This window comes from Caretta caretta, chromosome 10 (assembly GCF_965140235.1).
Source record: "Caretta caretta isolate rCarCar2 chromosome 10, rCarCar1.hap1, whole genome shotgun sequence".
Classification (NCBI taxonomy): Eukaryota; Metazoa; Chordata; order Testudines; family Cheloniidae; genus Caretta; species Caretta caretta.
Window position 1 is genome coordinate 39667863 of NC_134215.1, and position 25435 is coordinate 39693297.

At 48.0% G+C, this 25435-nt stretch overlaps 1 protein-coding gene across 1 annotated transcript in view; it reads right to left on the reverse strand.

Moving 5' to 3' along the window:
• Positions 1-25435, reverse strand: part of LOC125644039 (coiled-coil domain-containing protein 33-like) — a 332624-nt gene that overhangs the window by 192318 nt on the left and 114871 nt on the right. The window contains exons 3-6 of the mRNA XM_075133319.1: positions 16137-16246; positions 13048-13149; positions 7040-7131; positions 6468-6588 (exon numbers count right to left, since the gene is read on the reverse strand). Of these exons, the coding sequence (XP_074989420.1) occupies positions 6468-6588; positions 7040-7131; positions 13048-13149; positions 16137-16246 (425 nt within the window). The remainder of the gene's footprint in view (positions 1-6467; positions 6589-7039; positions 7132-13047; positions 13150-16136; positions 16247-25435) is intronic.

Here is a 25435-nt window from a genome sequence, read left to right on the forward strand (position 1 = left end):
CCAGTTAGCACTTCCATCATCAGCCACCTTCTCCAGAGACTAACAGAACTTGGCTCTCCCTTGGGCTAATGCTCAAGTCTCATCAGTTCATGCCCAGAGGATATTTATTGGTTTGTACAAATCTGAAGAAAATCATTTTTTACTGCCTCATGAATGTAGAAATGGAAAGAAGAGACACTGCTCTGGATGGGGAGTTTTGTTTGCTCCTCCAGCTACATCAGACTTTTTCCCTTAAAACTGCCTACCTTCTATTTCTATCTTATCTCCTCTGCCCCCCCCCCCCATTTCCATTGTATCTGAGCACCTGCCAACACCCTGTGAAGTATGGAAGTGCTAGTATCCCTATTTTACAGATGTGGTATTGAGACACAGAAAAACTGAGGCCCAGATCCTCAAAGTTAGGCACCTAAATCCCTTTGAGGATCTGGGCCTGAGTGACTTTTTGGAGGTCACATAGGGAGTCAGTGCAGAGCAAGGAAATGAACCCATATCTCCCAACCCCCAGATTAGCACCCTCATCTCTAGACCATGCTTCCTCCTTCTGCCTGAGCTGGACCTGTTCTCTGGATAAACAGAGACTATCAGTCTCCAGGGCTCCAAAACCAGCCCCTTTCACCAGCAGGAAATTTGCTTTAAAATTCTGTGGAAAACCACTTATTTTAATGAATGAAATGCACTAGTAATTTTTCTCATAGCCCATAGCCTAGTGGGTATTTAGCATGGTGTTAGTTCCCCTAAGTAATATTTTATTTATATTCTCCCCGAATACGTTGATACAATGTATTCCCTGCTCAGCAAGTTCTAAGGCACAAGGAAAATTCAATAAGAAAGATGGATGTTGCAGTCTGTGTGGTGTACTACACGTGGGATCTGTTCTTTAGAACATTCTCAGCCGTGTTTAAAATATTAGCTCTTCACGTCATAATGTTGCTGGATGCACGTTTTCCATACATGCCCTTAGGTTAACTCCTTAAGTCTCATTGCCATGCAGGCTTTAACACAGAGCTGACAGAATCTAAACAGGTGTAGGACTATGCAGGAGCAATTTGATGGCTGCACATCAAACATCCAGTGGGTAACTTAGCATATGTCTACACAGCCAGGAGGATCCCACAACAGCAAATCTCAAGCCCAGGTCTACCCCCTGCCCTGGGCTTCAGAGCCCAAGCTCCAGCCCAAGCACAAACATTTACAAAGCTATATAGTGCAAGCCCTGTGAGCCTGAGTCTGTAGACATGAACTCAGAGGCTCATTGCTATGGGATCTCGCTTGCTGTCTAGATGTGAGTGGTTAGTTCTGCAACATCTCTCCAGGGCAAGTCCAGGTGTACTGGACTCTTGGGCAAAGAAGTTCCCATTGGATCATGCCTATATCCATGGTCAGAGCTGGGTACAAAGTGTCCTAACATCCATAACTAAAGCCCCATCTCACTGGTGTTCCCATAGAAACCAAAGGCAGGTACCTCCCACTGCCCTGATGAAATAGTCCATTTCAAAAAGAAATGTTTCCGTGGCACCAGCTAGGAGTAGTGATTATGTTTGTGTACCTCACCAAGGTGTGCTGGGCGCTGTACAGAACAAACAGAAGGACATGCTCCCTGGCCCAGATAGCTTATGCTCTAATTTTAGACATGATCAGTGGGGTAACAGGCTCTTAGGGGAGGACTGGGGGAAGAAGGACAACAGTGATAAGATCATGTGGTTACTCAGTGCAGGCAAGTGCCCATCATGGTGCTCAGTAACAAGCCACTGGTGAGAAAGATAATGTTGGAGCTGGAAGCAAATTTGCTGACAATCAAACCATCATCTTGGTGTAAAACGTTTCCCTCCACAAACAACAGGCTTTTTAGCAGCAGAAATAATCATGTGTTGTCCTTGGCTTGAATCTGTGAAGCCTTGTGCAAAAGCCACCTTTTGCATGTGAAACTTACTTTAGATGAAATTCATCTCTGTACAAACAGCCAAAATGTCTGGGGCTGGATTCCCACTTAGGCATCATAATAAGGGCCACACTTTCATAGAATATCAGGGTTGGAAGGGGCCTCAGGAGGTCATCTAGTCCAACCCCCTGCTCAAAGCAGGGCCAATCCCCAACTAAGAGTATGTCTACACTACGAAATTAGGTCGAATTTATAGAAGATGATTTTTTAGAAATCAGTTTTATATATTCGAGTGTGTGTGTCCCCACAGAAAATGCTCTAAGAAAATGCATTAACTCGGTGGAGTGCTTCCACAGTACCGAGGCTAGAGTCGACTTCCAGAGCGTTGCACTGTGGGTAGCTATCCCACAGTTCCCGCAGTCTCTGCTGCCCATTGGAATTCTGGGTTGAGATCCCAATGCCTGATGGGGCTAAAACATTGTCGCGGGTGGTTCTGGGTACATATCGTCAGGCACCCGTTCCCTCCCTCCCTGAAAGCAAGGGCAGACAATCGTTTCACGCCTTTTTTCCTGAGTTACCTGTGCAGACGCCATAACATGGCAAGCATGGAGCCCGCTCAGCTCACTGTCACCGTATGTCTCCTGGGTGCTGGCAGATGCGGTACTGCATTGCTACACAGTAGCAGCAACCCATTGCCTTGTGGCAGCAGATGGTACAATACGACTGGTAGCTGTCATCATCACGTCCGAGGTGCTCCTGGCCACGGCGGCCAGGAGTGCCTGGGCAGACATGGGCGCAGGGACTAAATTTGGAGTGACTTGACCAGGTCACTCTCTTTAGTCCTGCAGTCAGTCCTATTGAACCATCTTATGGTGAGCAGGCAGGCGATATGGATTGCTAGCAGTCCTACTGCACCGTCTTCTGCCGAGCCGCCATGAGATGTGGATAGCTTGCAGTACTTCTGCACTGTCTGCTGCCAGCCAAAGATGTAAAAGATAGATGGAGTGGATCAAAACAAGAAATAGACCAGATTTGTTTTGTACTCATTTGCCTCCTCCCCCATCTAGGGGACTCATTCCTCTAGGTCACACTGCAGTCACTCACAGGGAAGGTGCAGCGAGGTAAATCTAGCCGTGTATCAATCAGAGGCCAGACTAACCTCCTTGTTCCAATAAGGACAATAACTTAGGTGCACCATTTCTTATTGGAACCCTCCGTGAAGTCCTGCCTGAAATACTCCTTGATGTAAAGCCACCCCCTTTGTTGATTTTAGCTCCCTGAAGCCAACCCTGTAAGCCGTGTCGTCAGTCGCCCCTCCCTCCGTCAGAGCAATGGCAGACAATCGTTCCACGCCTTTTTTCTGTGCGGACGCCATACAAAGGCGAGCATGGAGGCCGCTCAGCTCACTTTGGCAATTAGGAGCACATTCAACACCACACACATTATCCAGTGGTATATGCAGCACCAGAACCTGGCAGAGCGATACCGGGCGAGGAGGTGACGTCAGCACGGTCACGTGAGTGATCAGGACATGGACACAGATTTCTCTGAAAGCATGGGCCCTTCCAATGCATGCATCATGGTGCTAATGGGGCAGGTTCATGCTGTGGGATGCCGATTCTGAGCTCAGGAAACAAGCACAGAGTGGTGGGACCGCATAGTGTTGCGGGTCTGGGACGATTTCCAGTGGCTACGAAACTTTTGCATGCGTAAGTGCACTTTCATGGAACTTTGTGACTTGCTTTCCCCTGCCCTAAAGCGCATGAATACCAAGATGAGAGCAGCCCCCACAGTTGAGAAGCGAGTGGTGATAGCCCTGTGGAAGCTTGCAACGCCAGACAGGTACCGGTCAGTTGGGAATCAATCAAATCTACGGTGGGGACTGCTGTGATGCAAGTAGCCCACACAATCAAAGATCTGCTGATTTCAAGGGTAGTGACCCTGGGAAATGTGCAGGTCATAGTGGATGGCTTTGCTGCAATGGGATTCCTTAATTGTGGTGGGGCCATAGACGGAACCCATATCCCTGTCTTCGCACCGGAGCACCAAGCCGGTGAGTACATAAACCGCAAGGGGTACTTTTCAATAGCGCTGCAAGCTCTGGTAGATCACAAGGGATGTTTCACCAACATCAATGTGGGATGGCCAGGAAAGGTACATGACGCTCGCATCTTCAGAAACTCTGGTCTGTTTCAAAAGCTGCAGGAAAGGACTTTATTCCCAGAGCAGAAAAGAACTGTTGGGGATGTTGAAATGCCTATAGTTATCCTTGGGGACCCATCGTGATTGTGTCAAAAGAATAGTAAATATGGCAGGCAACCAGCTTGGCTTAATGGTGAAATCCTAGCAGATCTTAAACATAAAAAAGAAGCTTACAAGAAGTGGAAGGTTGGACAAATGACCAGGGAAGAGTATAAAAATATTGCTCGGGCATGTAGGAATGTTATCAGGAGGGCCAAATCGCACCTGGAGCTGCAGCTAGCAAGAGATGTCAAGAGTAACAAGAAGGGTTTCTTCAGGTATGTTGGCAACAAGAAGAAAGCCAAGGAAGTGTGGGCCCCTTACTGAATGAGGGAGGCAACCTAGTGACAGAGAATGTGGAAAAAGCTGATGTACTCAATGCTTTTTTTGCCTCTGTCTTCACTAACAAGGTCAGCTCCCAGACTGCTGCGCTGGGCATCACAGCATGGGGAGTAGATGGCCAGCCCTCTGTGGAGAAAGAGGTGGTTAGGGACTATTTAGAAAAGCTGGACGTGCACAAGTCCATGGGGCTGGACGAGTTGCATCCGGGAGTGCTAAAGGAATTGGCGGCTGTGATTGCAGAGCCATTGGCCATTATCTTTGAAAACCCTTTGGCGAACGGGGGAAGTCCCAGATGACTGGAAAAAGGCTAATGTAGTGCCAATCTTTAAAAAAGGGAAGAAGGAGGATCCTGGGAACTACAAGCCAGTCAGCCTCACCTCAGTCCCCGGAAAAATCATGCAGCAGGTCCTCAAGGAATCAATCCTGAAGCACTTACATGAAAGGAAAGTGATCAGAAACAGTCAGCATAAATTCACCAAGGGAAGGTCATTCCTGACTAATCTAATCGCCTTCTATGATGAGATTACTGGTTCTGTGGATGAAGGGAAAGCAGTGGATGTATTGTTTCTTGATTTTAGCAAAGCTTTTGACATGGTCTCCCACAGTATTCTTGTCAGCAAGTTAAAGAAGTATGGGCTGGATGAATGCACTATAAGATGGGTAGAAAGCTGGCTAGATTGTCGGGCTCAACGGGTAGTGATCAATGGCTCCATGTCTAGTTGGCAGCCGGTGTCAAGTGGAGTTCCCCAGGGGTCGGTCCTGAGGCCGGTTTTGTTCAATATCTTCATAAATGATCTGGAGGATGGTGTGGATTGCACTCTCAGCAAATTTGCGGATGATACTAAACTGGGAGCAGTGGTAGATATGCTGGAGGGGAGGGATAGGATACAGAGGGACCTAGACAAATTGGAGTATTAGGCCAAAAGAAATCTGATGAGGTTCAATAAGGATAAGTGCAGGGTCCTGCACTTAGGACGGAAGAACCCGTCTACCTGGCCAGTGCATCTGAGTTGAGAGTGCTGTCCAGAGCTGTCACAATGGAGCACTCTGGGATAGCTCCCGGAGGCCAATACCGTCGAATTGTGCCCACAGTACCCCAAATTTGACTCGGCAAGGCCAATTTAAGCGCTAATCCACTTGTCGGGGTGGAGTAAGGAAATTGATTTTAAGAGCCCTTTAAGTCGAAATAAAGGGCTTCATCATGTGGACGGGTGCAGGTTTACATCGATTTAATGCTGCTAAATTTGACCTAAAGTCCTAGTGTAGACCAGGGCTAAATCATCCCAGCCAGGGCTTTGTTAAGCCTGACCTTAAAAACTTCAAAGGAAGGAGATTCCACCACCTCCCTAGGTAACATATTACAGTGCTTCACCACCCTCCTAGTGAAAGTTTCCTAATATCCAACCTAAACCTCCCCCACTGTAACTTGAGACCATTACTCCTTGGTTTTTTCACCACTGCTTAATCCCCAGTAGTTCCCATTGTGATGCTGATGAACCTTTCAGGCAATCTGCTCAACATATGGACCTAAGGAGTGAGATCTTCCTAAAATCTGGCCATGTATTTTTGGTGGCCAAAACCCACCAGCTGGAAGGGGAAGGAAGAGACAGATGAAAGTTCTGGTTTTCTTCCTTGTGTGATTAAAGCTATTAAATAAATGTATTTAGACATCTGGCAAGGAGGGCTGCAATACACACATACCCACCAGCCAGGCCTTAATTCCAGCTCCTGCCAGACAAGTCTCAGTCAAGGGGAGATGCAGGAATTAGGTTGCAGCACAGTAAAAAGGCTAGGGACAAAGGGAGACAAGGAAAAAAGGAAGGAACAAATGTTTCACTAGCACTGATTCCATTTCTAATCTCCAGGCACCACTACCTTTGGCACCAGCTCTGTGCAGCATCCTCACTGTGAGACAATCCAGGTAATATCTTTAGTACTGCAGTACATGGCTCCCTTCTCCATTCTGGCAGGAGTAGGAATTCTTAAAGACACATTGCCCCCCTACCTGGGGATATCCTTGGTTGGTGACTCGGAGAACATCGAAAGCCACCATGGAGGGGTCTGGAAATGTGATGGTGGTTAAATCAACTGCAGGAGAGGTAGTGGGTTGCATCTTCATGGCTTCTCTGTGAGGGAAAAGAGTGGTCAGGTATTCTGCAAGACATTTAAAGATGGCAGGTGACTGCTCTGTATCCCTCTGTTTATCCACAAAGCATGGACATGGACTTGCTTCCTGATCTGCTACACTCTGGTAGATAATATTTAGTCACCTTGCCCAGCGAAGTGAGTTAGTGCTTTCTTGGCAGGGTGTTACCTGTGAACAGAGTGCATGTAACATGCAGATTGTGGAAAGGCAATAAAATGTGAAGCCTTCACAGATTTTCATAGTCAAAACAGAATCTTACTTTAATCCCTGCTGCTTCCATTCAAATCTTGGCTCCCCTCAGTAGAGTGTGTACAATACATATCCTGACACTTCCAGCATACCTCTGAAATACGTTCTTGTGCCCATGCTGGCAGCTGCTGGGCCCCTTTGTTCCTCTGTGATTGGCAGGGTGCCTCTTGCCCCCTACTCACCTGTATGCATTAAAGTTGTTCACCACTCTGGCAATGGCTACAGTAGGACCTTGGGGATCTGCTAGAGGATTCTTCATTCCCTGGAGGAAAACCTAAAAGCCAAGGAAAGAGAAAAGTTAATATCAAGCACCAGTGAGCAGACATGGCACCACCTTGGCAGAGGGACAAAGGTGCAGCCTGGGAACACAACAATGCAACCAGCCTAGCATAGAGGAACAGACTGATCCTGGCACAGCTCAAAGGGGACAGAGCTCAGCCAGCCCATGGGAATCGTGAATTGTGCTACATCATGTGCAACAGGGCAGGACTGGAGAAAGCTCCTTTTGGCAGGTATAAACTGTGAAATGAATTTGAGAATAGCTTGTTAGCAGCTCAGAGCTGCCAGTGGGAATCTCTTTTTCTAAGCCCATCTCTGTCCAAGTTGATAGCACAGTGATGTGATACAGACAGCATTGTGACATCATGAGCACTTTCATGGCAAGAGGCTATCCTGTCCTGATTTCAGGATTATGATTTCACTGGCTTGCAGTGCATCAGCATTGCTGCATGCAGGGGCCAGCACTGGAACAGCAGGGGATGCTACCGGGCAGGATGGATGCACATGGGCTGAGCTAGCCAGGAATGGAACAGCAGGGCAGGATTGAGGGGTACAAGCAGAATAGTGGGTGACTGGGCAACAAAATGGCAGATGAAATTCAAGGTTGATAAATGCAAAGTAATTCATGTTGGAAAAATAATTCCAACTATACATAAAAATAAGGGGATCTAAATTAGCTGTTACCACTCAAGAAAGATATATTGGAGTCTTTGTGGATAGTTCTCTGAAAACATCCATTCAATTTGCAGCAGCACTCAAAAAAGCTAAGAGAATGTTAGGAACCATTAGGAAAGGGATAAATAAGACAGAAAATATAATGCCACTATATAAATCCAAGGTATACCCACACCTTTAATACTTTTTTGAGATGGGATGACCAGAACTTTATGCAGTATTCGACTGGAAAAGGTTCAGAGAAGAGCAACAAAAAATGGATTAATGGTATGAAACAGCTTCCATATGAGGTGAAATTTAAAAGACTGAAATTTTTCAGACTGGAAGAGAGGGGGGTGGGAAGGGGGAGAACATGATAGAGGTCTATAAAATCATGACTGGGGTGTAGAAAGTTTGCCTGGGATCTGCCTGAGAGGAGGTATGCTAAGGCCTGCATTAAGGAGGCTGTGTTGGTGAGTATCTGAGTGTCTGTTGTGGGGACAGTTTGACCGTGCGCTTGATTGGTTGTTTGAAAAGTGTGAATTGGGAGTCCTTTGTTCCAGGTGAGCCTTGAGTGGGCCTGACTGTTCTAAAAAGCCAGTCAGTCAGCTGCGAACCAGCTGAATGGCTAACAGCAGAGAAGCTAACAGAGGGAGTTTGCCTGGGAGTTCACTTGGGGAGAGCCCACTGAGGCTTATATCTTGCTGGCTTCTCTGAGTAGTTACTACAACTCCTGAGGAAGCTTGTAGAAGGAAGGTAATATGGATGGGGAGTGTTCAGCTGTTGTGACCTGCACTGGATGTGCCATGTTTGTCTTTCTTCGACAGGACAGAAGCGACTTTGTCTGTACAAAGTGCAAGCTGGTTTCCATATTGGAAGAGAAGATTCAAGATCTGGAGCAACAGGTATCGACCTTGCGTTGCGTAAGTGAAACTGAAGATTTCCTGGACAGATGTCAGGATACGCTTCTATGGACACAACATGCTGAAGATTCAGAGCAGGCTGCACTGTGCGGACAGGAGGACGGTGAAGAAATTTGGCAACATGTGACCTCCAGAAGAAGAAAAGGGAGCGTCCATGTACCAGCAACACAGATACAGATAAGTAACCATTTTCATGTTCTCTCCACAGGTACTAATGCAGAGAGTGGACGAGAGGATACATCTGAGGGAAGAGTCTCCTGTTCCCTGCCGATTGGAAGGCATGAGATGCCCTGTCCTAGGGATGGGGGTTCCACGACCACCGCTCCCAAGAGAAGGAGGCGGGTGGTGCTGGTCGGGGACTCTCTCCCCTCAGGGGGACTGAGTCATCTATCTGCTGCCCCGACCTGGAAAACAGAGAAGTCTGCTGCTTGCCAGGAGCTAGGATTCATGATGTGACAGAGAGACTGCCGAGACTCAAGCCCTTGGATTGCTACCCCTTCCTGCTTCTCCACATGGGCACCAAATGATACTGCCAAGAATGACCTTGAGTGGATCACTGCGGACTACATGGCTCTGGGAAGAAGGATAAAGGAGTTTGAGGCGCAAGTGGTGTTCTCGTCCATCCTCCCCATGGAAGGAAAAGGCCTGGGTAGAGACCGTCAAATCGTGTAAGTCAACGAATGGCTACGCAGGTGGTGTCGGAGAGAAGGCTTTGGATTCTTTGACCATGGGGATGGTGTTCCAAGAAGGAGGAGTGCTAGGTAGAGACGGGCTCCACCTAACGAAGAGAGGGAAGAGAATCTTGGCAAGCAGGGTGGCTAACCTAGTGAGGAGGGCTTTAAACTAGGTTCACCGGGGGAAGGAGACCAAAGCCTAGAGGTAAGTGGGGACGAGGGATACCAGGAGGAAGCATGAGCTGGAGAGTGCAAGACGGAAGGACTCCTGCCTCATACTAAGAAAGAGGGACGATCAGCGACTTCTCTCAAGTGCCTATACACGAATGCAAGAAGCCTGGGAAACAAGCAGGGAGAACTGGAAGTCCTGGCAGTCAAGGAATTATAATGTGATTGGAATAACAGAGACTTGGTGGGATAACTCACATGACTGAAGTACTGTCATGGATGGATATAAACTGTTCAGGAAGGACAGGCAGGGCAGAAAAGGTGGGGGAGTTGCATCGTATGTAAGGGAGCAGGAGGACTGCTCAGAGCTCAAGTATGAAACTGCAGAAAAACCTGAGAGTCTCTGGATTAAGTTTAGAAGCATGAGCAACAAGGGTGATGTTGTGGTGGGAGTCTGCTATAGACCACTGGACCAGGGGGATGAGGCTTTCTTCCGGCAACTATGGGCATTACTAGATAGCAGGCCCTGGTCCTTGTGGGAGACTTCAATCACCCTGATATCTGCTGGGAGAGCAATGCAGGAAGTATAGGGGACAATTTCCTGGTGCAAGTGGGGGGAGGAACTAACTAGGGGCAGAGCTCTTCACCTGCTGCTCACAAACCGGGAAGAATTAGGAGGGGAAGCAAAAGTGGATGGGAACCTGGGAGGCAGTGACCATGAGATGGTCGAGTTCAGGATCCTGACACAGGGAAGAAAGGAGAGCAGCAGAATACGGACCCTGGACTTCAGAAAAGCAGACTGACTCCCTCAGGGAACTGATGGGCAGGATCCCCTGGGAGAATAACATGACGGGGAAAGGAGTCCAGGAGAGCTGGCTGTATTTTAAAGAATCCTTCTTGAGGTTACAGGGACAAACCATCCCAATGTGTAGAAAGAACAGTAAATATGGCAGGCGACCAGCTTGGCTTCACAGTGAAATCCTTGCTGATCTTAAACACAAAAAAGAAGCTTTTTTGTCTCTGTCTTCATGAACAAGGACAGCTCCCAGACTATTGTACTGGGCAGCACAGCATGGAGGAGGTGACCAGCCCTCTGGAGAAAGAACTCATTTGGGACTATTCAGAAAAGCTGGATGAGCACAAGTCCATGGGTCCGGATGCACTGCATCCGCCAAGTCCTTTAGCGCTCTCGGATGTGATTGCAGAGCCATTGGCCATTATCTTTGAAAACTCATGACAATCGGGGGAAGTCCTGGATGACTGGAAAAAGGCCAACGTAGTGCCCATCCTTAAAAAAGGGAAGGGGGAGGATCTGGGGAACTACAGGCCAGTCAGCCTCACCTCAGTCCCCGGAAAAATCATGCAGCAGGTCCTCAAGAAATCAATCCTGAAGCACTTACATGAGAGGAAAGTAATCAGGAACAGTCAGAATGGATTCACCAAGGGAAGGTCATGCCTGACTAATCTAATCGCCTTCTATGATGAGATTACTGGTTCTGTGGATGAAGGGAAAACAGTGGATGTATTGTTTCTTGATTTTAGCAAAGCTTTTGACATGGTCTCCCACAGTATTCTTGTCAGCAAGTTAAAGAAGTATGGGCTGGATGAATGCACTCTAAGGTAGGTAGAAAGTTGGCTAGATTGTCGGGCTCAACGAGTAGTGATCAATGGCTTCATGTCTAGTTGGCAGCCGGTGTCAAGTGGAGTGCCCCAGGGGTCAGTCCTGGGGCTGGTTTTGTTCAATATTTTCATAAATGATCTGGAGGATGGTATGGATTGCACTCTCAGCAAATTTGCGGATGATACTAAACTGGGAGGAGTGGTAGATACGCTGGAGGGGAGGGATAGGATACAGAGGGACCTAGACAAATTGGAGTATTGGGCCAAAAGAAATCTGATGAGGTTCAATAAGGATAAGTGCAGGGTCCTGCACTTAGGACGGAAGAACCCAATGCACCACTACAGACTAGAGACCGAATGGCTAGGCAGCAGTTCTGCAGAAAAGGACCTAGGGGTGACAGTGGACGAGAAGCTGGATATGAGTCAGCAGTGTGCCCTTGTTGCCAAGAAGGCCAATGGCATTTTGGGATGTATGAGTAGGGTCATAGCGAGCAGATCGAGGGACGTGATCGTCCCCCTCTATTTGACATTGGTGAGGCCTCATCTGGAGTACTGTGTCTAGTTTTGGACCCCACACTATAAGAAGGATGTGGATAAATTGGAGAGAGTCCAGCGAAGGGCAACAAAAATGATTAGGGGACTGGAACACATGACTTCTGAGGAGAGGCTGAGGGAACTGGGATTGTTTAGTCTGCAGAAGAGAAGAATGAGGGGGATTTGATAGCTGCTTTCAACTACCTGAGAGGTGGTTCCAGAGAGGATGGTTCTAGACTATTCTCAGTGGTAGAAGAGGACAGGACAAGGAGTAATGGTCTCCAGTTGCAGTGGGGGAGGTTTAGGTTGGATGTTAGGAAAAAGTTTTTCACTAGGAGGGTGGTGAAGCACTGGAATGTGTTACCTAGGGAGGTGGTAGAATCTCCTTCCTGAGAAGTTTTTATGGTCAGGCTTGACAAAGCCCTGGCTGGGATGATTGAATTGGGGATTGGTCCTGCTTTGAGCAGGGGGTTGGACTAGATGACCTCCTGAGGTCCCTTCCAACCCTGATATTCTATGATAAAAGAAGCATCAAACTCAAATCTTTGACCAAAAACCTCAAACTGAACTAAACTCAACATTAGGAAAACTTCATATAACATAAGTAAAAGGCATTTTTAAGCAGTTAACTGCCTCTTATCTTCCAAGCTCTGGACAGGACCAGAGACACCAATATAGAATTCTATTTTATTCTATATAGGGTTTTATGCCACCACATCACTGTAGCATCTGAGCACCTTGTATTAAGGTGATGTGACTCACATCTGTCATGTGTCGTTTACTCCCCTCCATCCTTTCCCCTGGGGGAGAACTGGGTGTGCAGTGGAGTGTTTTGGTAGGGTTTTTAATATTTGGACATGCCACTCTGTGTTTATACCAGAGCAGGCAAGAATGAAGATGTGCACCTGGTCCTTGAAGAGGAAGGTGGTGAGGTTTACGCTGGTCCTTAGAAAGGCCTGTTCTCCAGGTATTTCTAGCTTAGCTGGAGAAAAGAAGAATGGTGATATCTATGCTGAAGGCTACCTGCTAACTGCAGCCTACTCTCCTTGTGAGATCTCGGTCCTTCAGGAGGCTCCCATATATATATTATATATATAAAATAAATATACTGTTATATTAGCTAGAAAGTTAATCATACCTGTGGTGGTTATTAACAGGTCTCACTGAAAGATCAGATAGTTTGAAGATAACTTAGATTTTAGTCATTCAGCTAAACCATACCTTATGAGGGTTGCTAATTGCTACTAATGCACAGACACCTTGCTCCTATTGTGGGCCAAGCTGGCATCCCTCCTCAGCACCATCCATCCCTCTCCTATTTCCCGGCACAGGCCTTACCTCCAAGCCGGTGTAATTCATTCCAACATAACGTGGGATGAGGCTGCCTTTACGAACAACCGTAGCGTATAGACTTGTCCCCAAGGGGTCCTTCTTCCTTGGCTGTTTGAGGAGAAGACAAAACCACAGTGTAGAATGAGTGCCAGACTATAAAACAGGAAGCGTTGTGTATATAAACAGTCTGGGCTGCGGTGTGGTGGCACAGAGCTGTCATAACTGACAATAAAGCAGCAAGTGATAATTAAAGCTCACTGTCCTCGGGAGCCTTTCCAGTAAGATCAATATAATAAATCGTTCTGCTTTTGTATTTAAATATTTAATAATCTGCATACACAATGGCCACTGGCTTCCTGATCCTTCTTGGGATGGCGGGGAGAAATGGAGAAGAGGAAACACACTTGTATCAGCTGATAAGGGTGTGAATTTTTGGCTGGAGCAAAGTGATTTTGTCAGGCCTCTGTTCCACCTAGCGTTACCTGTGAAACTTAATTGGGACCTTCCTGCCAGTCATTCAAACAATGAAGCATGGCACCCACATTTTTATGTTTTGTATTTTTCTGACAGTCTTCAATGGGTCTGAAAACGGGAACAAGGCTCATTTGAGAGGAAAACAGGATGATCCCTTGATGGCTGTGTAAATATCTGATATTTCAGAAGATGCAACTTTAACTCACAAAAAATGGCTAGGCTTGTGCCAGGCTAGTCTTTCTGGAGCTGGGCATCTCGTGGTTAGGGTGTAGAACAAGCACAGTCCATCAGAGTGCCAGCCCCAGTTCTGATACTCACTAGCTATGTGACCTTGGGCAAGGTTACTTACAATAATCTCTCCAGGCACATACACAGCAGAGCTATCTGGCCCTTACAACAAGGTTGTTGTACACTGTACACCAGGCATCCACAAATGATCCCAGAAGTGCACGGGCAATGTCACCATCATGCATATTAGTCCTGCTTTGAGTAAGGCTAACCACTATGTGGCTTTTCTCTGTGCCAGTCCCCACCATTAGAGCACCAGGGTGAACAGAGATCGCTGGCATAACAGACCCAGTGATGCAAACAGTCCTCTCACTGCTGCAATAAGTAATCTTTGTTAGCCCAGTTACTGCTACCCTCACATGCTGAGTCCCTTAATTGCCCCATCCTCACAATAATCTAGCAACCCTCCTTATCCTGTACCTTCCTGGGAATTCTAACTGTATGCCCTCAACATCTCTGGTCCAAAACCAAATGCCCGGCAAGAAAGCACAGAAATTTGCCAAGCTACAGAAGTTGTTACCTTTATTTCCGCCCTTGAAATTTCAAAGGATGGATGTGCTACTGATGTAGCTATGAACCCAATTCTGATTTTAATTCTAGCGGACATCTCAGAGCAGGCTTGGGGCAGGTTGAAAGGTTCTAAAGATTCTGACAAACTTGAGATCCAGAAAAAGAGAGAAAGATCTTCTTGACTATGCTAAGGGGAACAAGAGGGACTCAGATCAATGTTCCAGTTCGAGGAGGAAAACGAGGTCCTCTTTTGTCCCTGGAAGATAATAATCTGACTGCCCTTGATGGTGTAAATGAATAACCCTATTTTGATACTGCAACTGGCGTACGTGCATGAGACAAAGTAAATCGAAAGAAGAGGTCTCAGCAGAATGTGCAGATCAGTCACGCTGTTCTTTAATAGCTATACCACAACAATTTACTCCTCCCTAAACTCCACCATAACTAATAGAGGTCATTAATCAATCATGAGAAAAACCAATGCAGAAAACTAATCCCTATGTAAACTCACCACCACAGAGCACATAAAGGTACCTCTTGGCAGCACCTGCTAATAGTTATTACTCCATCGATACGCCCACCCTATTGCACGACAGCAAAGTCACTCACTATGTAAATTAGGAGAATGGCATACAGAATAACAGTCATGGTTTTTCACAGACAGAGAAACTCACTAACACAGCAATAAACAGCTCCTAATGCTGTTCAGTGGGGACAAAGTCCCACGCTGCCACTCTTGAAAAATGTAGAGCTTTTAAAAATGCTCCAGTCATGCACTTTGTCTGGCCACTCTAAGCACTATATTTTAGCTTTGTTTACTGCAAAATATCAGCTGGAAACATGCAAAGGAGCCAACCACAAAGGACCAGCTCTCCATGGATCCCCAGCGAGTTCTCTGTAAACCTGTTTGAGAACCTGTGTCTACAAACACGGGATGCAGAAGACCTGGGCTCTAGTCTTGACTCTGCCATTGGTCTGCTGAGTGACCTTGGGCAATTAGCTCCCCTCTCTGTGCCTCAGTTTCCCTATCTGTAAAATGAGAAGGATGCTGACCTCCTCCATAAAGCTCTTTGTGATCTAATGATGAGAGCTAGGGATTATTTAATTAATATTCATAAAGCCCTTTGGGGTCCTTGGAAGGACAGCACTAGGAAGGGGTAGAGTGCTGGGATTTGCTTGCACCGTTGTAAACCTCAGCCTCACCTGTGTTCTTGTCTCCCAGGAGACCAAGTTAGAAAGGACACTTCATAGTTTGATGTCATTTTTCCATTATTTCCTAACGCACCCATTTCCACAAGAACCCCCCCCCCCCCCAAATCATTTCTCTCTTTCAAAGAGGCCCCAGGAGCGCTTTTTTTGCTGGTTTCCTTTAGTGCATTCTCCAACTTGTGAGACTTTGAAAATCCTAAATTGCTTCCCAGTGGGGATTACAATTGTTACACAAGATTTCCTTTACCTGACCTCAGCCAACTGAAACTAAGCAAATTTTGGCAAGTCTGTTTGTTTACGAGCCTGGAATTAGATACCATGGGATATGTGCAGCGTAAGTTTATGATTGCTAATTTTTATTATTTGTATTGCGGTAAGCCCCAGGAGCCCATCACGGACCATGACCCCATTGTGCTAGGAGCTGCGCAAACACAGAACAAAAGACAGTCCCTGCCCCAAAAAGCTGCCAATCTAAATATAAGACAAGGCACACCAGGTGGAGACTGACAGACAGCCTGCCTGCCCGCCCGATGGATGAATGGAGTGGCAGTGAAACAATTTGACTCCCCCATACCCACATGTCTCAGGGTGCAAATTAGTTGGCCAATGCTCACCAGCACCAGTCTCAAGTGGTAGTGGTGGAACGATCGGAGATACCTCACCGGAATCTTGTAGCTCACTAGCACCTCCTTGGTGATTTTGTCGGCCACAGTCAGGTTCACAGCTGGAAGGGAAAGAGCAGGAATACACATCAGCAAGTACTTGGGGGAGGCTTAGAACTACTCCAAACACCATCCTTGGTCAACAATGTGAAGACAAGAGGCCAGATTCACCCCAGAATCTGGCATCACTAGAGGAGGCAGCAGAAAGTCTGCCAGGACGTGGAGGGGTTATGGTGCTGCAAGCAGCTGCAACTGCCTCTCCACCAAGAGGAGTAAAGGGGGCCAGCCCTGCTCCAAAAGGGGTGGTCAGGAAGGAAGGGGTGTATCCACGGGGGCTGGGAGATGTCCTGATTCTGCGCATCTCCGCAGCAGCCTTCACTAACCAGGCTCCTATAGAGTCCTGTGTAGCGAAGTCAATGACTCACTGACATGGCACCTCCTCCTGGTCCTCTGAGAATTAGCTCTTTTCCAGCATACGGAGCACCCTCTGCAGGCTGGTGTCTTGCCTGACGCTGGCCCCCTGTCCCTCCCAGACCCTGATGCCCTTCGTCTCAGGGCTCTGCCCCAGCAGTACCCCCTTGCTCTGGGTGTCCCCTCCCTGGGGAACCCCCAACCCTCTAAACCCAGCTTTTCTCAGTGGCTACTGCCAGTCATCATCAAACCCCCATTCACTGGAGCAGACTGCTGTGTAATGGCCACTCATCATTGGCAAGGGGTTAGGACCAGCTGCCTCTTCCTATTCCCAGGCTGCCCTCTACAGCCCCAGTACCTTTGTAGGCCTTCATCAAGGCCTGCAGCCTGGGGGTTGACCAGGCTGTAGGCCTTCATCAAGGCCTGCAGCCTGGGGGTTGACCAGGCTGGAGCTCCCCAGCTCCCTTTGCCCTTCCCCAGCACAGCTCCACCTCAGGTACCTTACCCCCAGGCAGCTAGCCCTTCCCACTCCAGGGCTAGAGTGAAACTCTTTCAGCTTCTGGCTCACAGGCCTCTTATAGGGCCAGTTGTGGCCTGACTGGGGCATGGCCCCAGCTGTGGCTGCTTCCCCCCAATCAGCCTAGCTTTTCCCAGCCACAGCCCTCTCCAGGGCTGCTTTTACTATTGGCTCCCCCAAGCAGCCCTCTCCCAGAGCAGTTTTAACCCCTTCAGGGCCAGAGTAGGGTGACCACCCCGCTACACCCTGTCTGTGACCAACCTGCTCCCCACCTCGATCAGACAATCCCTGAGAGAGGTTGGCAGTGCCACCATCTACCCTTCCCTCAGGAGAATACCCCAAGGGCACACTGGCCCAGATTGAGGCATTGGCTTTAATGGATCTAACCCCTGTGGGTTAAACAATACTGAGAAGCAACAAAGTCCATATTCTAGGTTTGTCAGAGAGGCCTGACCCTGAAGCACTTGAAAAGCTGGTACAAATGTGGTTTAGATTTCTTTTTGAGAATATAGGATTTGCCTTGATCCATCTAATCTGCCTCCTTGTCTCTGGCATCTAGACAACCATGCAGTCCTCTACGTGAAGTGGGGAAGAATTCCTTCCTGAACCTCCCAGGTGATCAGCTTATACCTTGAAGCATGAGCAGAGTACAAGCAGCCAGCCACAGGGTTCTGCCTGCCAATTGGAAGCATCTTTGCACAGGCTTGGAACAGACTGAAGCAGAGGTTGCTACCAATAGCTGGCAGAGGAACAAGCCATGAAAGTACACATCCGGTGGCCTTATACTCACCTGCCACTGGTGCATGGGAGCAGCTGCTATTCCAACCTAAAGGACATACAGCTTGTCTGCACCACAGGGAGGTGGATTTTTCACCTTCAGTGCTGGAGCAGCAGCCCTTGGAATGAAGCCCTCTCTTTAGGCACATAACTGGTGCTGTTGGGTAGCCACAGGCGCCCCTCACACCATCTCTCCAGTAAACCTCACTCCTGATCATCTCTGTGACAGAGAGGTCCATTCATTCCCCAGGCACATTCATCCCCTGGGCCTCTCCATTAGGATGCAACGGCCTGATGTTATTCACCACAGGGTGCTGAAGGAGTTAGCTGAAGAAATCTCAGAGCTTCTGGCAATCATTTGCAAACTCATGGATGACAGGAGAGGTCCCCGGACATTGGAGAAAGCTAACATAGTGCCCATCTTTAAAAAGGGGGGAAGGAGGAGCCAGGGAACAAACTATAGACCAGTCAGCCTTACCTCAATATCTGGGAAGCTACTAGAGCAATGGAGGATGGAGGGGTGATCACTACCAGCCAGCATGGATTTACTAAGAACAAATCATGCCAAACCAGCTTGATTTCCTTCTTTGGCAGAGTAACTGGTTTGGTGGATGGGGGAATGCGGTGGACATAACATACTCAGACTTCAGCAAGGCTTTTGTCACAGTCCCACAGAATATTCTGATAAGTAAGTTGGAGAAATGCGGGCTTGGTGGAATTACCATTAAATGGATACATAATTGATTAAACAACCACAAACCAAGAGTCACTATTACTGGAATGATGTCAGAGTGGAAGGAGGTCTCAAGTGGGGTTCCATGAGGGGTCTGATGTGGGTCTGGTGTTATTTAACATCTTTATTAATGACCCGGATGTAGGCATAGAGAACATACTGATCAAATTTGCAGATGACACAAAGCTGGGGGGGGGTTGCCCACACTTTGGACAGTAGAGCTAAAATTCAAAGGGATCTTGATAAATTGGAAAACTGGGTTATAGACAACAAAATGAAATTCACCAAAGACACATGTAAGGTGCTACACTTGGGGAAGAAAAACCAAATGCACAAATACAGAATGGGTGAAAACTGGCTTGGCAGCAGCACTGCTAAGAAGAATCTGGGAGATGTGGTGGATCACAACCTCAACATGAGTCAGCAATGCAATGCTGTAGCAAAAAAAGCAAATGCAATTTTCAGTTGCACTAATTGAGGCATGGCATGCAAGTCACGGAAGTGATAGTACCCTCTACTCAGTGCTGGTTAGGACTCAGCTGGAGTACTGTGTCCAGTTTTGGTCACCAATGTATAGAAAGGATGCAGAAAAACTGGGAAGGATCCAAAGGGGAGTGACAAAGATGATCAGAGGTATGGAACACAAGCCGATTGAGCAAAGGCTGAAGGAACTGGGTTTTCAGTTTGGAAAAGAGGAGATTAAGGGGGGATATGAAGGCTGGCATAAAAAAAGTGGAGAAAAGTTGTTCTTTTTTACCACAGAGGGCAGAACAAGGGACAATGGGTTCAAACTACAGCCTAGCAGATATAGATTAAATCTGAGGAAAAAATCCTAACTGTAAACACAGTAGGACAATGGAACAGACTGCCTAGGGAGGTCATGGAAGCTCTTTCACTGGAGGTTTTCAAAAGGAGGCTGGGTAGCCATCTGTCTTGGATGGTTTAGACACAACAAATCCTGCATCTTGACTAGATGACCCTTGTGGTCCCTTCTGCCTCTACAGTTCCATGATTCTCTGGTTATAACAATACTTGCCTTGCACTAGTGCAGGGATGGGCAAACTTTTTGGTCCGAGGGCCACATTGGGGAATAGAAATTGTATGGTAGGCCATGAATGCTCACAAAATTGGCGTTGGGGTGTGGGAGGGGGTGCAGGCTCTGGGGATGAGGAGTTTGGGGTGTAGGAGGGTGCTCTGTGCTGGGACCGAGGGGTTCAGAGGGCAGGAGGGGGATCAGGGCTGGGGCAGGGGTGCAGGAAGGGGTGCAGGTTCCAGCTGGAGGTGAAGGCTCTGGGGTGGGGTGGGGGATAAGAGTTTTGGTGTGCAGGCTGGTCCTCCGGGCTGTGATCAAGGGGTTTGAAGAGCGGGAGGGGGATCAGGGTTGGGGCAGAGGGTTAGGGTATGGGGAGAGGCTCAGGGGATGCAGGCTTACCTCAAGCAGCTCCCTTCTCCGGCTCCTATGCAGAGGCGCAGCCAGGCAGCTCTGCATGCTGCCCCATCTGCAGGCAATGCCCCTGCAGCTCCCACTGGAGCATGTAGGAGCCAGAGCGGGGCCATGCTGCGGCTTCCAGGAGCCATGTGGTGCAGCACCCGACCAAGCACCCTGGCTGGAGCAGGGCCAAGCCACGTGGTCCGGCCCCTGACCCAATGCCCTGGCTGGAGCACCGGAGTGGGGCTGAGCTGCGTGGTCTGGCCCCCACCCAGCACCTCTGCTGGAGTGCTGGAGCGGGGCCAAGCGGCATGGTGTGGCTCGCAGGCCGGCTTAAAACGGCTCACAGGCCGGGAAGTAGTTTGTCCACCCCTGTCCACCGCCTTTCACCTTGGATGTTCCAAAAGTGCTCTGAAGTTATACATCAGCCACCCAGCTCCTACTTGGTAAGGGAAGCAGGCCTCTTCCTGCATAGCTGGACTACAGTTTTAAACATTGTTAGGAGGGGACTTGACTTTGCCCAGAAAAATAGGTATTTGCAGGGCTAGCAGGCAGTGTAGGGATGCAGAATAGAATTACCTACCCTGGAACTGGGTCAGGATTCAACAGCTCAACTCTTTGAAACAGCACGTGGGCGTATTTTAGGGTGATCAGTGCTCAGGGCCTGTTTTATGTCACAGCCAAAAGTCAGCACTTCAGACAACACAATACCCCACTGGGGCACTGGACAATGCTGATTCAGAGGGAAGAGTGCCATCAACACTAGGTTCACCGGGGGAAGGAGACCAAAGCCCTGAGGTAAGTGGGGACATGGGATACCGGGAGGAAACACGAGCAGGAGAGCGTGAGAGGGGAGGGCTCCTGCCTCATACTAAGAAAGCAGGACAAACAGCAAGTTATCTCAAGTGCCTATACACAAATGCAAGAAACCTGGGAAACATGCAGGGAGAACTGGAAGTCCTGGCACAGTCAAGGAATTATGATGTGATTGGAATAACAGAGACTTGGTGGGATAACTCACATGACTGGAGTACTGTCATGGATGGATATAAACTGTTCAGGAAGGACAGACAAGGCAGAAAAGGTGGGGAAGTTGCATCGTATGTAAGGGAGCAGGAGGACATACTTCAGAGCTCAAGTATGAAACTGCAGAAAAACCTGAGAGTCTCTGGATTAAGTTTAGAAGCGTGAGCAACAAGGGTGATGACGTGGTGGGAGTCTGCTATAGACCACCGGATCAGGGGGATGAGGTGGACGAGGCATTCTTCCGGCAACTATGGGAGTTACTAGATCACAGGCCCTGGTTCTTATGGGAGACTTCAATCACCCTGATATCTGCTGGGAGAGCAATACAGCGGTACACAGACAATCCAGGAAGTTTTTGGAAAGTGTAGGGGACAATTTCCTGGTGCAAGTGGGGGAGGAACCAACTAGGGGCAGAGCTCTTATTCACCTGATGCTCACAAACCAGGAAGAATTAGTAGGGGAAGCAAAAGTGTATGGGAACCTGGGAGGCAGTGACCATGAGATGGTTGAGTTCAGGATCCTAACACAGGGAAGAAAGGAGAGCAGCAGAATACGGACCCTGGACTTCAGAAAAGCAGACTTTGACTCCCTCAGGGAACTGATGGGCAGGATCCCCTGGGAGAATAACATGATGGGGAAAGGAGTCCAGGAGAGCTGGCTGTATTTTAAAGAATCCTTCTTGAGGTTACAGGGACAAACCATCCCAATGTGTAGAAAGAACAGTAAATATGGCAGGCGACCAGCTTGGCTTCACAGTGAAATCCTTGCTGATCTTAAACACAAAAAGAAGCTTACAAGAAGTGGAAGATTGGATAAATGACCAGGGAAGAGTATAAAAATATTGGTCGGGTATGCAGGAGTGAAATCAGGAAGGCCAAATCACACTTGGAGTTGCAGCTAGGAAGAGATGTTAAGAGTAACAAGAAAGGGTTTCTTCAGGTATGTTGGCAACAAGAAGAAATCCAAGGAAAGTGTGGCCCCTAACTGAATGAGGGAAGCAACCTAGTGACAGAGGATGTGGAAAAAGCTAATGTACTCAATGCTTTTTTTGCCTCTGTCTTCACGAACAAGGTCACCTCCCAGACTGCTGCACTGGGCAGCACAGCATGGGGAGGAGGAGACCAGACCACTGTGAAGAAGGAAGTGGTTCGGAACTATTTAGAAAAGCTGGATGAGCACACGTCCAAGGGGCCGGATGTGCTGCATCTGAGAGTGCTAAAGGAGTTGGCCGATGTGATTGCAGAGCCATTGGCCATTATCTTTGAAAACTCATGGCGATCGGGGGAGGTCTCGGATGACTGGAAAAAGGCTAATGTAGTGCCAATCTTTAAAAAAGGGAAGAAGGAGGATCCTGGGAACTACAGGCCAGTCAGCCTCACCTCAGTCCCTGGAAAAATCATAGAGCAGGTCTTCAAAGAATCAATCCTGAAGCACTTGCATGAGAGGAAAGTGATCAGGAACAGCCAGCATGGATTCACCAAGGGAAGGTCATGCCTGACTAATCTAATCGCCTTCTATGATGAGATTACTGGTTCTGTGGATGAAGGGAAAGCAGTGGATGTATTGTTTCTTGACTTTAGCAAAGCTTTTGACATGGTCTCCCACAGTATTCTTGTCAGCAAGTTAAGGAAGTATGGGCTGGATGAATGCACTCTAAGGTGGGTAGAAAGCTGGCTAGATTGTCGGGCTCAATGGGTAGTGATCAATGGCTCCATGTCTAGTTGGCAGCTGGTATCAATTGGAGTGCCCCAAGGGTTGGTCCTGGGGCCGGTTTTGTTCAATATCTTCATTAATGATCTGGAGGATGGTGTGGATTGCACCCTCAGCAAGTTTGCAGATGACACTAAACTGGGAGGAGAGGTAGATACGCTGGAGGGTAGGGATGGGATACAGAGGGACCTAGACAAATTAGAGGATTGGGCCAAAAGAAATCTGATGAGGTTGAACAAGGACAAGTGCAGAGTCCTGCACTTAGGACGGAGGAATCCCATGCACCGTTACAGAATAGGGACCGAATGGCTAGGCAGCAGTTCTGCAGAAAAGGACCTAGGGGTTACAGTGGACAAGAAGCTGGATATGAGTCAACAGTGTGCTGTTGTTGCCAAGAAGGCCAATGGCATTTTGGGATGTATAAGTAGGGGCATTGCCAGCAGATCCAGGGACGTGATCGTTCCCCTCTATTCGACATTGGTGAGGCCTCATCTGGAGTACCGTGTCCAGTTTTGGGCCCCACACTACAAGAAGGATGTGGAAAAACTGGAAAACGTCCAGCGGAGTGCAACAAAAATGATTAGGGGACTGGAACACATGACTTATGAGGAGAAGCTGAGGGAACTGGGATTGTTTAGTCTGCAGAAGAGAAGAATGAGGGGGGATTTGATAGCTGCTTTCAACTACCTGAAAGGGGGTTCCAAAGAGGATGGATCTAGACTGTTCTCAGTGGTAGCAGATGACCGAACGACGAGTAACGGTCTCAAGTTGCAGTGGGGGAGGTTTAGGTTGGATATTAGGAAAAACGTTTTCACTAGGAGGGTGGTGAAACACTGAAATGCGTTACCTAGGGAGGTGGTGGAATCGCCTTCCTTCCTTCCTTTTTAAGGTCAGGCTTGACAAAGCCCTGGCTGGGATGATTTAGTTGGGGATTGATCCTGCTTTGAGCAGGGGGTTGGACTAGATGACCTCCTGAGGTCCCTTCCAACCCTGATATTCTATGATTCTATTATTCTGTGAACACCACCTCTTGAAGGCAGTACCAGGGTTTCTACAGCAGGCGTCTCCTCTGAGATCCTACCCAGTCCAGGCTCTGTTTACAATGGACACCATGCTGACTCCCAGCCCAGAGCGGGGATGGCTGCAGGCCATTTCTCTTGAAAGCCCTGCTCTGGGGAGACCATGCAAACTGAATCCCATAAGACACCAGGGAAGCATGAAGCTTGATAATGGCTTGGAGGATACAATATCTGCAGCCTGGACACCACTCGCTGCCCTAATGCACAAGTCAGACCAAGCTCAGCTGCATTGTGAGAGCTCACTGACCTGATTAGACAGCTCTGAGCCAGGGAAGGCCCTCGCTTTGTATCTCCATGAAAGAAACATGACTCATTAACTCTCGGCTTTGTCTTCCCCTGGCAGGGCTCTTTTGTGCCTCAAGTCACTTGAAGGAGTGGAGAGGCTTGTTTGACATGTTGGACCTGTCACCCGAAGAATGGAATCTGGCCTCCCCTATCATTAACTTGGCCTTGCTTTCTGCTCACCCCCATCATCATAGCAACAGCCTGCTGCCACTTCCCCAGGAAGGGATAAACCCCCTCGCACACTCCCTCTTCACCTTCCATGACAAACCACTGATTTTAACCCCTTTGGTGACCCCAGTTTAACCCTATGGTATCACAGCGATGTCTGCTGCCCCCAGGAGAACCAGAGGGAGAAAACCACAAACCTTACTTCTTTGTCAAAGGCAAATCAATTAAAACCACCCCACATCTTGTTATGTTGCCATTTACACTTAGCTCTCCCTACCACCAGTCTAAATTACTGATTGCACTGATGGATAATTTAACTCTTCTCTCCCCAAGGCCCCGGTGCAGTGAAGCATTGAAGCATGTGCTTAAGTCCATCCCAGTTCAGCAAAGCACTTAACATTAAGCACATGCCTAAAGCACATGCTGAAGTGCTTTGCCAAACAGGGATAGATTGGTGAATTGAGGCAACAGAGTCTCCTCTCTCCCTGTCTTTCCATCCTCTGACTGGAGTTATAAGTTTTTCTGCTGTTACTTTTAAAAGACAGCTCAATATATATGCAGATTGGTTTTCTCAGAGACCTTTGTGGAAAGCGAAAAGACTTGCCACTTAAGCAGTAAGCAGTAAAACACTCTGTGCCACATTAAAGCCAATAATTTGTTCCACTATAATGTCTTTGATATCGGATCACACTTCACCCCTTGGTGAGCCCTCAGAGTGAAAACAGGGTGATAAATGAGGTGACTCCTCCAGTTCTTACTTAGTAATTAAAGAGGTGTTGGGGCTCAAGCAATTATTTTACATTCATAACTGGTGCAGCAATCCTGGAAGTGCCGGGCTATGAACTGCCAAGCCTAGAGGTGCTGGGGCAAGGCAGGCTTGGCAAGCCCCGGCACAAATTAAGCACTGGACTCCTCATATCTTGGGTAGAAGAGAGGCAAGAATCATAGAATCATAGAATCATAGAATATAAGGGTTGGAAGGGACCCCAGAAGGTCATCTAGTCCAACCCCCTGCTCGAAGCAGGACCAATTCCCAGTTAAATCATCCCAGCCAGGGCTTTGTCAAGCCTGACCTTAAAAACTTCTAAGGAAGGAGATTCTACCACCTCCCTAGGT